The sequence below is a fragment of the Barbatula barbatula genome (genome assembly GCF_947034865.1).
Source record: "Barbatula barbatula genome assembly, chromosome: 1".
Lineage (NCBI taxonomy): Eukaryota > Metazoa > Chordata > Actinopteri > Cypriniformes > Nemacheilidae > Barbatula > Barbatula barbatula.
This window is the reverse complement of record NC_136766.1, coordinates 12,938,886-12,954,718: the sequence shown is the minus strand read 5'-3', so window position 1 is coordinate 12,954,718 and position 15,833 is coordinate 12,938,886. Positions and strand designations below refer to the sequence as shown.

General features: G+C 38.6%; 1 protein-coding gene across 2 annotated transcripts in view; it reads left to right on the top strand.

Annotated features, from left to right (window-relative positions):
• The window catches only part of bean1 (brain expressed, associated with NEDD4, 1), a 43,425-nt gene extending 27,961 nt beyond the window's left edge, over positions 1–15,464 (top strand). The window contains exon 5 of one of the 2 annotated variants that reach the window (XM_079466983.1): positions 12,286–15,464. In XM_079466983.1, coding sequence (XP_079323109.1) covers positions 12,286–12,655 — 370 coding nt within the window. In that variant the 3' untranslated portion in view covers positions 12,656–15,464. The remainder of the gene's footprint in view (positions 1–12,285) is intronic. The other variant, XM_079466984.1, reaches the window with a different exon arrangement.
• Positions 15,465–15,833: the final 369 nt, after the last annotated feature.

Below are 15,833 nucleotides of genomic sequence, written 5' to 3'. Positions count from 1 at the left end.
CAACTTGTTCTCACAACAAGCAGGAATTGCTGATAAATGCCATGGCTTTGCACTGAAAAAGGCTTGCTGTGTTTGATCTAAATGGCAGCTTGTCTAATTGGCATCTTCAAAGAATCAGTCAGTTCCCATCCTTGCCATTTAGTCTGCCTGCCTTCACACAGAGACCCATAAAATGATTCTCAGGTAGGGGAGCCCTTCACAGAGGGTTGTCTCAGAGTTGATTGTTTATCAGACCTTGACTCATTTTCATATCAATCAAAATATTCATTCAAATGTCATCATACTGTATACCATTTTACAGTTGAACCTCATCTACCCTAACATCATTAGTACTATAGTAAATGCATTTTGAAATGGAAATGGCAGCAGACTGATAGTTGAAGGGGAGGAGTTTACAGATGCTCCGCCCAAGCCGTCTAACATGCATCATTTAAGATGGATAGTCATTGCAGGAAGGAAGTGCATTTTCAGATTTTAACTAAAGATTATGAGGGCACAGACATTTATAAACTATTTACAGCAATATTTCATGAAAAAATTTTAGTCAGTGTAATCTTTATTTCACTGGGATTTTGGAGTTTGATAGGGAAATGTACAGTTTTTGATATAGAAGGTTTCATTGTCAACAACTTGAATTTTATGTGGCCCAAACTTAACTTCCGGAATACATCAGCAAAGAATCAATAACGGTTGAGAAGTTTAAATTTAATTTAATACCATTAATATACGATTTCATTAAATTAAATAACATATTAATTGTTATATAATATCAAAACACAGACCGTTAAGTTAACCATTACAACATTTATAAACAAATAAAAATGTTAAACAAATTATGTAAGATTTAAAAAAAATGAAAACGGAAGTGCTTTTGGACCAGTGTTTCCATTTTGCGAAGTGGTCTATACGGATTAGCAAAGCTATTATTTAGATACTATTGTACCTTAAAGAAGAATTTATATATTCCTTATGATGTCATTATGGGGTCATTGGAAGGAGAGAACATCTATATACCATATAAGGCTTGGCTTACGAATATTAATTAGATTATGTGACTAGACAATGGAAAAGTACCTTTAAAAAAAGTATCCAGAGCCATTGAGAGAGAGAGTATCAACTCTGTAGACGTCAATGGAACAGTTTTATCACAGCAATTGCAGTTCACGGAGCCTCTAAATAGTTCCATAGCTACACATGGAGCTGTAGCAAAACATTTAACCTATTTAAAGTCGTTTAATGAATAAAAAAGGGAAGAAATAAAGAGTTAAAAATGTAAAACATAACCACCGGAATTCTACATGAATCAAGTGACACGAAAAATGTGAACTTCCGTTGCTACAACTCTCTTTCAGCGGCTCTGGTAAAATCAGCACGTGCTAATTAATATTCATGAGCTTTACCCTCCACACTTTCTAACCGACTCCAAACTTGACTTAAACCTTTTTTAGTGTTGACTTGCATTGGTGATGTAATACACATCTGTCTAGTTAAGTTATTAATCAATCCCATACTTATTTTCTTAGCCAGTTGCGTAACAGATGTCTGATGTATTAATCACGTGGCTGTCCATTTGTGTATGTGTTAAATTGCAGAGAGGGACGGTTTAGTCAGGGTCATGTTTGCGCTCAACTCTCTTGCCCTTCATGGCTTGTTTCACAGAGTGCCAATGTTATTTACATCTCTATGACAGTTCCATTAGGCTGGCAGAGCCCTCTGGTGCGGCTCGGTGAAGGGGCTTTTGAACAGGGTGAAATTACTTCTCCGAAAGTAATGTGAAAGTACCTGAAAGAGCAGGGTCTCCTCCTATTAAATAGCAAATTATGATGGATATAGAATATTAGTGTTGCCCCTGAGACCCATTAAGATAACTGAATGGTGTGAAATTCTGTTTGGGAGAGATATCCGAATCCTTAGTTTAATTAGGCTGCCAGTCCACAGCCGCACACTTCTGAGAGTCATATCATCTGAGAACATGATGGGACATTAATGTAAGATCTCTTAATTGTTTTGTGAATTCTGCTCCCTCTGGTGCAAAAACTCTCCATTTAATTTTAGTATATGAAGTCTTGTGTATGTACAGTGCATACAGTATGTACTACTTTCAGCTTTTTTGGTCACTTTTGCTTTCCACTACTGGCGCTGCAAGCCCAATGTACTGTGTACCCTTTTACTGTCTTAGGACTGTAGTGTTCTGTATGGTATGTGACCTCATACTGTTTTGAGAGAGGAGGTCTTACAGATGCTGAGGCGCTGAAGCTGAACGGAGCTCTCCATCACTGCCTGCCTCCGTGCTCGCCTTCATTCATCTGTGCCAGAAACGAGCAAGAGCAGAATCGCTCTTCAGATCAGAGGAGACGAGCCTTCAGTCACATCATAATGTGCATTTATCACAACTGGCACGTTTCAGCTCGCCCCATCATCCTCCATTACAAACCTCAAAGAAAAAGAAACATAGCTATCAAAAACAGAGCGTGGAGAAATGTATTTCTGTGTTTGTTGTATTGAGGTGTATTTACAATGATAGTGGCAAAAAATTAAAAAAGATATGAGAAAAGAGAAAAGAGTTAGGAGAAAATGTGAGAGTTAGGGGATATAATATACAGTTAGTACAGTATTAAAATCTAAGGAAAGCCCCCTTAAAACATGGAAACCCAATGTGTGTTTCAAGACCACTATGTTGTGGAGTGACGGTTCCACCCAGGCACTACCGCATGCCACGTTTGGGAATGTGCCAGTTTATTCTATACACACACATGGACATACAGTATGTGGACTGAAACATGGGGTTTTCACAGCTATGCAGTTCTTTGAAATCCTCAGGACTTTGGAATGAGGAGCTATTGGCACAGTGGGTGTTGGTGCATGCCCATTGCCACAAAATGATGATGTGTGTATGTCCTTGTGTCTCTGTGATGCTGAGAGGGAGGGGCTGTGACATGTGAGTCACACCAGGGCTGCCATGGCCACAGATGGCACCAGGGAACTTAGAGCTCAGGGTTTGTATATCAGCTGCTCACCTGTGGCGCCCGCGAAGTGCCACTTCCGCAGGGAGGGAGAGAATTTGATTGTTTTATTTATATATTTTATGATATATTTTTTTGTGTTTTAGACTTATGTGCCATCCTATTTTAAAATATAGAATCTAAAAATGTTCACACTGTTTTTCCTGCTAGGCACCTGAGCTCTTTACTTTTATTGAACTGTAAATAAAATTGTTTAAAAATGTATTTGGGAATGACAGACAGTATATACAGTATATTCCTGGGCTCTGCATGTGTTTTCTGTGGTATACTCTCGGGAAACGGGAACTGCATTTGCCAAAGGTGGAAAAACAACTGTTGCTTGGAATTGTTCCTGGGACAAACAACAGCCTAATTGAAAAAAGTGTCAAAGCAAATACAGGCTGTTTATTAATTTAGGAAAGATGAGATAAGAGACCTGGGCTGGGATATCTGCATAGCCAGATTAGTGAATTATTGTTGAGCTGTATTTGTAGAGACGGAAGGTACCCCAGGGACGCTCCTTACCAGGGGAAGTATATTGGTGCAAAACAGTTCTCACCCTATTCTAAAGAGACATAATAGCTTTAGGTAACACTCACATTAAGGCATATAGCCTAGAGAATTTATCATTCTAAATGGAGTTTGCATAACCTTTTCTTTGTTTCTCAGGGCTTTTTAACATGTTTTAACTTGATAGAAACATACACACATGGAGGATATCCTCTGTTATCTTGAGCAGATATCATTATTTATGTATGAGCAATACTGTAGGGGAACAAACTGCTGAGGGTAACCAGGGTAACAGCAGATGTTGTCTTATTCATGTTGATTACACATGACAGCAGGTGTCAGAACTTTAATAGTCTACAAAGCACACTTCTGCATGAAAGATAAAATTGAAGCCTAAACCCTGTGACCTGACCACACTACACACAAAGTGTGTTATATAAAACTGAAATAATTTTATATTTCTATTCAATTCAATGCAATTGAATAGCGCTTTTCACAATTTGCATTTTTCCAAAGCAGCTTTACAGGTGAAAATAGGAAAAACACAAAAAAGGTAAAACACAGTCCATGAATAGTTTAACTTGTTATATAAACACCTAGTAAATAATATTTAGTGTCGGCACTCTCCCGGTGGTTTATTTTGCATATTTTGCATTAAGTGAATGCTTGGCTGAAAAGATGTGTCTTTGAGCAGCAAAGATATTTAGCTTTGATAGATATTTCTATCAAAGCAATTAAATGCAGTATTGAAATGCTTTTCTGTCTAAATGACGAACTTTGAGAACTAAACAAACCAATGAACCAATTGAAATAAACTTTTTCCCTCACCAGCCCATTTGGCTGGTCATTTTAAAAGTTACCTGCCATTGAGAACGTCTACAAGCCATAAAATACAAAAAAATATTATTGAATATAACAAAATAAAAGCAGCTCATTATAAACATTTGATTTATTTTACTATATTATAATATAATACAATATAAATCCAGCTTATATATAAACATATTTCTTATAAAATGTGCATTTCATATTTTACAGAAATTAAAGTTATTTGGCATCTCCTTTTTCTGACATTCTTGTCCTAAATCCTTTTGAGATAATGAATTTTAGGGGGGGAATTTATTTTTTACTGTACAATACTAAGCCCAGCTTGCCACATGACATTCTTCTGCTTTTGGGGTATCTGGAAGTTTGAGTCTTTGTTATTTTAAATGAAAATGAACCAGAATGCTTTTATTTGTTTCGTAGTGACGGATATGTTCAAGTCAGATATGCACAGATGCTGCTCATTTAGGCTGTATTCAATGTATCACAATGACAATGAGTATTTGTGCAGCGGTGACCTACACTAACAAAGTGAGGCAACATATTTTATGAAACCGAATTGGCTAGTGATTTAAAAGAGTTGTTTTTCACCCACATTTGGCGGGTATTCATTTCAAACCTTGAGTATGTAACATTTAACAGTTCTTGGTATACTGTAGATTAAAGTGAACTGAAGGGTTCTGCTGTACTGCAGATGTCTTTATATTCGGCTTCATTCATTTACTGTATAAAATAATGTAATGCAATAGAAAGAGCAGCTTAATGAAAAGACCATACAATACAATTTTATATAATCCAGTTCAAAAGAGCAGAGTCAGCAGAAGTGAATGCCTAATGTAGACACAGTGGCACCCGTATCTGAGTGGAGTGTTCTCAGGGAAGTGTGCCATAGCATTATGGGGTTATAAGCATTGAGCCAAGCTGTCAATATTGGATACCTTGTGTTGACAGTGGAGAACGGCTTCCCATGGTTTCCACCTGTGGCAAATCGTCTTTGTGAACTGTGTTTGAATGTTAATGTCTGTTAAAATCATTCCTTAAATCTTAACTTGCTACTAAGGTTGTCACAGTACCATAAGCATATCATATCTTACAATACCAGCTGAAGTCACAATACCAATTTGTATCGCGCTGCTGTGCGATGTTCATAATTGAAATCTGCAAAATAAAAAATTAAACATTTTGTATTTATTATAGTAAACTGTATAATACTGTAGCCTACACATAGATATTTTGTAGTATTAACTATAGTAATTGGATAAATAGAATTTATGCACGCAGGGTGATGATGTATGTCCAATTTCAGCACCTGACAGCACTACAGCTCAGCATTGTTAAGTGCCTCTGTGATCAAGCCTCAAGTAAGTGCAAAAGTTTACTTAGTTTGTTAGCATATTTTAGATCAGTGTTTAGATCATTTGACTCGCGTCGTTGACCGTTATCCTATGTGCATCTTGAGTGAAAATGTCATTGTTCCCTATGGACGGTACGTGCGCAGGATGTGACTGACCGAACTGAGACAAAACACCGAACAGTCATACATAGTCTATTGTAGCATATACTGTAGTATACTTTAATACTTACTATGTTAATATTTAAAAACACTTGTGTCTAGGAATTTTTGTAAAGTTTACTGTAGTAAATATTAATGTACACTAGAACATTTTTCACATGGGAACTCATTAAAACATGCTACAAATTTATTTTTTACTGCAATGTAAAGCGATAAGTAGTCCAGCCAACCTCATCCTCTTCCCGGGAAGGAAGTAGGAGGGCCACTGCCATCATGCAGACTGCCGCAATGGCTGAGAAAAGGGACGTCGACACCATCATCGAGCGGTTGGTGCTAGGAGCAATTTGGTACCCGGAACACAGCCGCTCGCTGGACAACACCACCACCGCGGCTTCGGCACTCTCTCCATGTCCTGCACTTGCTCCACTTCCTGCCACTGGGACAGCAACATAGAGGGCAAAATAACTTGAGAATTGGGAGGGGCCGTTTGAGGTCACACGGCAAGTCGGAGATCTCGATTATGAAGTAGTACGAACAGATAGATGTGGAGCATGTCACATTTACCCCCTCAATCTCCTGAAAAAAGTGGAGTGAGGCAGACGCAGTGATGCTTGCGATGGTAGTGAGTGGAGAGGAAGATCTAGGGCCAGAAGTGAATGCCAAATTATGATCTCTGGCTCCAGGGGGATCACCTCTCCCTGTCCCAGCTTGCTGACATGGCCAGGTTGCAGGCAGATTTTGCCGACGTTTTCTTGCCCCTACCTGGTTGAACAAAGATCATCCAGCACCATTTTGAGTCGTAGTAGTGCGCAGCCGGCCATATAATTTACCTGAACACAAGAAAAAAGTAGTTCAGACAAAATTAGAGGCGATGCTCGAAATTGGGGTAGTAGAAGAACCACCAGTGACTCGGTCCGGTTTTGTGTGGATTATCGCTTTAACTCAACATTGGATTTAACAAAACGATATTGGCAGATCCCCTTATTGCCGGAATCCAAAGAAAAAACAGCTTTCACATCGCTGTTTGGATAACACCAAATCGTAACCCCTCCATTCGGCTTGTTAAGGGCGCCGGCCGTCTTCCAGCGACTCATGGGCCGTGTCCTCCAGCCACATACGGCATATTCCGCTGACTACTTAGATGACATTATCATCTAAAGCAACGACTGGCAGCGACATATCCAGCATTTGAGGGTGGTCCTGGAGGCGCCAAGGGCGGCCGGCCTCACGGCCAACCCGAAGAAGTGTGCGGTTGGGCGTGTGGAGATCAAGTATTTGGGCTTCCACTTGGGTCACGGACAGGTGCGTCCCCAAATTAGTAGGACTGCAGCCATTGCGAAATGTCCAAGTCCCAAGACCAAAAAGGAGGTGAGACACTTCCTGGGCCCGCTGACTGATCTCTTGTTGCAGACTGACGCGCCCGACAGAGGGCTGGGTGCCATCCTATACCAGGAGGTGGGGGGTGAGGAGCGAGGAGCAGCCGGTGCAGTATATTAGTCGAAGTTAGAGAGACTAAATACAGCACCATAGTGAAGGAGTGTTTGGTGATCAGGTAGGCCGTCCTCACCCTCAGATTTCACATCCTGGGCCAGGAATTCACCCTCTGTTTGCACCACACTCCCCTGCAGTGGCTCCACCGCATGAATGATACCAATGCCTGGATCACCTGTTAGTATCTAGCTTTACAGCCTTAAAGTTCCAGAGAGAAGTTTACTTCATTTTAGAAGGTAAACGAAGCTGATGATAACTGGATCCGATAACGGAAAAAATGTGTTCGTCAAATTTTAAATGCTGGCCAATAAGAACACCTAGGTACCGCACCTGTTGGGATCTTGAAACTGATCAACTATCTAGCTCAGGGCTTGTAAACTGTGAGTTCTCCTTCGGACCGAAAACAATGAACTCACCTTTATTTAGGTAGAGGAAATTCTGCCATAATTTCAACTCCAAACATTGAAAGACACCTCATATTTTCGTAGGATAAAGCCCAGAGGACACATATAGAGAGAGAATAACGAAGGAGATAAAATGGAGCCGGGAGGCCACAGGTTAGAGGTGCAGGAGCAGAGGAAAAATTACCCAGCTTCACTACAAACTTTCTATCAGACAAATATGACTGAAACCATTTCAGAACATTTGCTTTTAGACCTACCCAGGACTCGAGTCTAGATAACAGTACAGAGTGGTCTATTGTGTCAAAAGCAGTGGATAAATCTAAGATAATTAGAACCATAGAATCTCCGGAATCAGTAGAGAGGTAGATATAATTTAACACTCTCAGGGCGGACTCAGTGCTCTGAGCAGATTTAAAACCAGATTGAAAGACCTCATAGATGCAATTACTAGTAAGAAAACGTTGAATTTGATTCAACACAATTTTCTCCAAAACCATTGAAATAAAAGACAAAACAGAAAACAAAGTTCAACAGAGGAATCCAGTGAAGGCTTCTTGAGCAACAGAGTAATTACAGGCCACTTTAAGATTAGCAGGAACAAAGTTTGGAGACACCAGACCTGGCCCAGTCGAATCGATAATTAATTTAAAAAAACTCGGGTGAATGATATCACTAGAACATAGGGATGGTTCAATCTTGACAATCACCTCCTTCAATTCCTGGAGGGTCATAGGTTCGAAAACATCAAATCATGTAATTTGGCTGTGGCAAATTACATGACAGGCAACTTTCGTAGATTTTGCTGCGATCTTGTTGATTCATAAGTTCTTACCAGTTCTGTCCAAGTTTCTCACTATGAAAGTCAGGTTTCCCAAGATGTTCTGTGATATTCATTTAGGAATTGGCTTTACTAAAATATAAAACAAAGATATTAAAGTCACATACTGGAACTTTACCAGAACCTCACAATATTGCCATAGAGAAATGTCACACTAACAAAGCTGATTGTACTTAACACAGTATACTGTGTTGTGTCACACTGCTCAGTATGCACTTCTAACACACACAAACAATTATATACAAAATTAAATCACTAGCGTTAGCCGACACAATTCTCCATCGTGTCTGCAAAGTTAATACGTTTTCCAACTAACACAATGCGTAGCGATTTTGTGCCCGCCAGTCCGCCCAACGCCTTGCACTAAAGCTCACAGCAAACGGTCACAACCAGTCCGCACCGCATCCGATCGGAAAGATGTCAAAAACATGGCACAAGATATCAGAAACCATTAACAAAGGCATTTGTCACGTTGCATTGCAACGCTAGCATGCGGTATAGACAGCTAGTCAAATGAAAAGTTTGAAATAAAGCAAAGCCAGCTTCGCGCCTTTTTGGGGCACACTTAACTCACTGTTAATGTGGTGTGTTGTGTCAAATTGAAACTAAATAGCATAAGGAGCTGAACGGCAAATTTAACTATCAACATATTTTCATGCCATCATAAAAGTTGGCAATCGTGATTGTGTATGATCAATCTTATTAAAGCAACTTAAATAAAATTTCTTCTCACAAAAGTTAAAGCGCCCACTTTGCACACATGTTTATGTATATTTGATATCTAATAGCTTATTCAAAACAACAAGAAACGTGCACCACCACAATTAAACTTATGTAAAATTAAAACACTAAGAAACATGTATCATCACACTATTGATATGATTTATTTTATAAAACCCCCAGCCAGGCAAACAGTGCAAAATAGTATGCAAACGGTGGCGAGGAACCCAAAACTCCTTTGCAGGAGAAAAAAAACCTCAGAGGGAAACCAGGCCTAACCAGGGGATTTCAGTTCCCTCTGGCAAAAGCTGCAGCCTCTGCACAAGCTCGACAGTGCTTGCACAACAAGGCAAAATAATAAAAAAAATTATTTAAGATTATCATTAATAATCTAATCGCCACGTCCTTCGTCCAGCTCTATCATCACAGCATTTGTCAGGTCTGGGCATGGATTGCGCCCTGCCCGCTTAGGTATCCTTGGACTGCGTCCTGCCCGCTCTAGTAACCTTGGAACAATGAGACAAGACTGGCTGAGAGTAGAGTACTGTTCTGCACTCTTTTATGCAACAAATGCATCAGTTGTTATTGGAAGTGTTCCTGGTTCCGGTTGATCTAACTAGTGCAGCCTAAATCTTTGGAATATATATATTATCATAGTGTAGTGTATACAAGATTAAAAAGATGTATCTTTAGTCTAGATTTAAACTGAAAGAGTGTGTCTGCCTCCCGGACAGTGCGGGGAAGACTGTTCCAAAGTTTAGGTGCTAGATAGGATAAGGATCTGCCGCCTGCACTTGATTTTGAAATTCTAGGTATTACCAACTGACCGGACGTCTGAGAGCATAGTGCACGTGGTGGACTGTAAAACGTGAGAAGTTCACCATGCAGGGCTTTATAGGTAATAAGCAAGATTTTAAAGTTAATGTGATGCTTTATAGGTAACCAGTGCAAGGTTGACAGAACCGGGCTAATATGCTCATACTTTAGTATAAAACAAGTTTAGTTTACTCACCTTTATCATCTGAGGAGATCATTTTCAGAAAATGGTGGCCAGCGCTCTTGAAAGCCAGTCAAGTTCTGCATCACATGATCTAACCAAATCATAAAAAAAATTGTCAAATTGACTAATAACCAGATTCATGCAACTTCACTAAACATTACTTGCTGTGTTGACTCATTATTTTAAACTAACCGCAATCTCAATATATTTTGTAACATTTATAGCAAGAAGTTAAGTAATTAAGTAAAACTTAATTCTTTGAGTAAAATCATATTTATTATGGCCATGAATAATTTTTTTACAGTACGCTTTAGGGCTCTATCCTCAACCAACTAGGGATTTAGAGGTTAAAGTAAACAATGAACATTAAGCTCCTTGTATCTGTTTTTGAGAGTTCACAGCAAGAGGATGTTTTCATGTTACTGCATCCTAAAAGAGCTTTACTTTGATGGGGTGTGATTACCATCATGATGTGGAATAGAAAAGAGAAGCTTTTATTATGGTGTTACCTCAATCCTCTCTTAAAAAAAGCTACACCATTTTCGCTGGTATCATCATCTCTTCCAGTTGAGCAGGTGCACTCATTAGCACTCTTCACTTCACTGAAGCCAGACAGAGGAGAGATAGTGCATCTCTGGATCTATGACACAGATTATCTGAGTATCTGTTATTAAACCTGAATGATAATTATAGTTATGCTTAATACAATTCTTTACAATATTTATATTAAGTATTAGTTGCAAATGTACTATTTTCATGAAATAAAAATTCTTCCATCATTTATTCACTCTCAGGTCATTTAAAACTTGTATGACTTTCTTTACAGTACCATCAGGGATTTATTCAGACCAAAGATGTGTTCAAGGCAGAGATCTCTGTCCACCACAATTCATCCCTCACACGTTACCCTAAGGGTGACAGACTAAACTGATTCTAGCATCCAGTTTCCGCTCTCACTTACAATCTGAAATGGTTACGAATACCGCAGATCCAATTACTCTTTTGCTGTTCTCTTATGCTTTCTAACACCCCGTGCACACACAGTTTTCAGAGGTGGATGTCTGTTCGCTTAAGTGCTACAACCCTGGTTAAAATAACTCACCTACAGTATACCTAACTCACAGTCACACAGAGACAACTAGGCCGATTTTACTTTCTGAATTTCCTGTGTGCATGATTATCTCTTGGATACACACATAAGGCAACTGATGTGCTCTGCTAGAGCTTGTTGGCCGTGTTGCAGGCCATCACATAGCGAAAGTAGAAATTGGCAGTTTGTTGGGAAAATGTAGTAAAAAGTCGCGCACACGTCCGATGAAATGGCATATATCGGCCAATATATTGGTTAAAAGTTTTAAAAGAATGTACAGTTATTGTTATTGGCCAAAATGTACATATTGGTGCATCCCTATTTACAACATTTTCTTTAAATCGCCCTCAGGTTCAATTAAAGCATCAGAATATAAATAATAAGGGACAAAATGGGCAAAACAATTATCTTTTACCATTATTTTATTTTGACAAAATTATTTGGCAAAAAATGCTAACTAAAGTGTATGAGGAAATATACGTTTTATTTAGATATACAAAAATGAAAAGCTCCAAGAAAAAAAGCATACATTAAACATAAAATGATGTTATTGATTTGTTTGTTTATTTGCTTGACTCAGTAATCTGTGTGCATCTGTATATGTTTTTACAAATCCTACTGAGCTTCCGGTTATGTTCCACAAGTTTGTATTACATCCTTTGAATAAAAAGTGAAGTCTTACGTTGGACATCACTTTTGGACAGGACTCTATATACTGTGCTCCAAAGCAGTATATTTAACTCTAGCATATTATATTGATATCCAACAATGTTTTTCTCTTCATGTGTTAAATAAAATTATTTAAATAAATGTATTTAAATAAAAGTCTTGTGTACTTTGGTAACTGTGTGCATTCATACTCAGTGCATTGATACTTTGTCTTGTCCTTCAGTTACGATGAATGTGTGGGACTAGGGACCCAGCTGTATGTTCCTACAGACGATCCCCCTCCTTACTCTGTCACAGACCCAAGCCGGGGGGCGCCACAGAACTACAGAGAGATGCCTGCTGGTGCTTGCTGGGTGTCAGCAGGCAGCTCTTCCCAATATCCAACCAGACTGCAGGACTTTAGGCACCAGCCAATCGCCTCCATCTCTTTGTCAGCCTTAGCTTTAGAGGAGGCTCCACCGTATGAGGCAGTGGTGAGTGAACAAAACCATCCCCTCCCTCTGATGCCCCTGGATCTACTCAAACACAACAGAGAAGGCAGCGGCTCTCAGGACACCGCCTCTCAGGACACCGCTCCCCACCGGATCCTGTAATCCCTGCCTGTCCAGCACACTCATGTATCACCTGTACCAAACCAGCTTTGAGAGGGACCCCTTTGTTAGTTTGGAGTCTCCTGCATCAAGTGAGACTCAGTGAACTCAGAACTGAAACAGACACCATGCAGAACCCCACAGTTACCTCTTACATCAATCAACAAGTCTTTCAGACCCTGCATTTCCTGTTTCATCGAACACAAAGTGGGCCGCCATGAGAGCACAGGGCTATCAACCACTTTTTTGTATATCACTTTACGCTTGCATGTTATGTCTGTAGCTATGTGTCTGCTGATGGACGTATAAAGTAAAGAGTTTCAGTAGATGGCTAATTACATAAAATAAATCATAAAAATAGTACTCTGGTCAGTTCACAGCAATTTAACAAATATCGGATCAGTTTGCAATAGTGTAATCTACTTGAGTATAGAATAATAAATGTGCTTTTCTGTGTGTGAGCAAATGAGGAGATGTTCACGTATGTGTGTTTATTTCTGCTTGAATGTCAGTGTACTGAAAGAATTTCTTTAATTTGTTACAACCTTGATTTCCTTGGTTTAATTTGATTGGTTTTAACTATTTACTTTTCTGTCAGGTTCACTACAGTCAAAAATCTTTGACAATTAGCTTACAGTTTAGTTTGGTGGTAGGGTTCTGTTCTGGGCAAAACTCCCTCTCCATCCATGCAGCCAGCATGAATTAGAGACACCCCTAAGGGTAAACAGAACAGAACGAGCAGATGTCATTAGTTCTTAATGACATTTAAGTGTACCATATAATGTAAAGTAATTGAGACTGTGAAATGGAATAACAGTCGAATCCCAATTGAAAATGTGAGTGGAGCTGGGGATGGAGGAGGGTAATTTGATCCTGAGCATCCCTGTTAGCTGCTGTTAGGTGAATGAAATTTAAAAGGAAGCTGTGTTTGCGTCATATTTCTATAGGAAGATGAGGATCAGCTAATGCAGGCTTGACTTACATGACCTGCCAGAACTAACGCAATAAGAATCAGAAACTTTTTTAAAGAATATACTTTTTACATTTCATAGATTAACATAGATGAGCAGTTACATGAATGTCATCATAAAATCAAAATGCTAATACACATTTTATTTCTTCGCACCCAGTACATGGATCACTGTGATTTATTTTTGCCAAGACCACTGCTTTCTGGAAGTCTCCTGGCAATGCTACTTTTTAAATAATTATTAGGATAAAACAAGATGTGTGTGATAAGTTTGTTGTCCATGCATATGACAATAAAAAACAATAGTTCGAAAGGGCTGTAGCTGACATATTGCCAAAGGGTGTGACATTATTCCTTAAAGCTGCACGGATGCTGTGTACATTATAATACAAGAGCTGAGACTAGTAACAGCGCGGTGGAAAAGTTACTGTAGCAGTGATGTCAATTTAAGTTCTTGCTAGACACGTTGTTCTTCCAAAAAACAATTTTTTCAAATTAGTTCCTAAAATGTTTGCTTAGTTTTATCATCAAATCTGCTTCATATATTGTTACACATAGGTAACCTGCACATGCATGTTTCTATACAATGTGCCTATTAATCACCAAGACTGTTAGATTTCAGAACACTGTAGAAATTATAAAATAATAGTCTTACCAACATTGTTTTCTACTCGACCTTGAGGTTTGTAGGTTTTACCTTTTTAATATCACTTACAGATGGTTTCAGCGGCAACAACAAACATAAACAAATGTTATGTGGCCCAAACTTAACTTCCGGTAGACCTCAATCAATAGATTGTAGAATCAATAAATGCTGCGTTTAAAAATGATTTAATACAATTAATATAAATTGCTATAATATAACCAAACACAGACCGGAAGTTAACTTCAGGCCAGCGCGTGCGTCCGATGAAACCGTCTATAAAAACATATCAAAAGGTATATACATTTTTGGAAGCATACATTTTAAATGGCCCAGGAAATTACACTGCATGACATCTTTATCTCACCACTTGTCATTCCCCGCACGAAAGTATATACAAATAGAAGTTGAACTGAGAGATATTTAAATGAAGTTGATGCATGAGTGCATATTTGTGTATAACTGAAATTAATATTAAATGTCCCAATATTTTTTTTATTATTGTATTGATGTCAACTTTAGACATTCGCATTATGGGATTTCTTTTTAACACTCGTCTTCTGAAAAGCATTCCTTTATTCAATAATGGAACCTCTGAGGTAGCATTAAAAGTTTTTTTAGATCGTCGAAAAGCTAGCTTCTACTTTTGTTAATATACCTCTATAAAGGCAAGAGTTGTATTGGTCATTGCCTAAGAAGGAGTGGTCCAGAATTTAAATGCTGTAACATGACTAGAGGTGGATTGTGTCTGTAGCAATTCTGTGTGCACTATAATAAAATGCACATTTTAAAGAAATCTAGCCAAATTCTAAATCTAATGTTTTTACCATTGGTTATTTATTAGGGCTCTGTGTTTCAGTGGCATCTAAGGAGCTGTTCAAGAACAAATGTGCTACACTATTTTGCCAGTTTTACAGTTTCATTAGACCACATTATGTACCTTCATTCTTTCATGTTATGTGGAAATTGTTTGTTTTACCTAGCACCTTTGCATCAAGCCCATTATAAATGTTGACATACCTGTAATAAATCGACATCTCAGATGGGTCGTTTCCTTGTCACAATATTGTGCTCAGCTCTCCAATGCTGCTTCATAAAGCTGCGGATGTTGATGTATGTTTTGTATTAGAGTCTTTATTCCCTTACCAATGTAACCTGAAAACGTAAATAAAGACACAATACTTCTTTCAAGAATCTCTATTCTGAGCCTTCGTCTGTTTTTATAATAGCTATTTAAGCTAAATTGACTATTACTTACAAAACTCTGCAATGTAGGATAATGTTGTTGTGTATAGTTGGTACATTTTAATGTGTGATGTGCAATTTAGTAACAAATGAGGGTTGTACACTGAAGGCTTCCAGATGGACAGAATATTTCTCGAACCACTTTACTCATTGACTCCTGTCATTTATGATGCATGACAAGTGTCTCACTAGCACTGGTGTGGATATCCATCTTTCTTCTTCCTGTTTGCATAGTGGGCTCGCAGAAAGTATCCTGAACAGATGGACTGGGCCAAAGCTCCACTCTTAATTAGCTTTTTACCCAGATCTCCTCCTTTATTAAA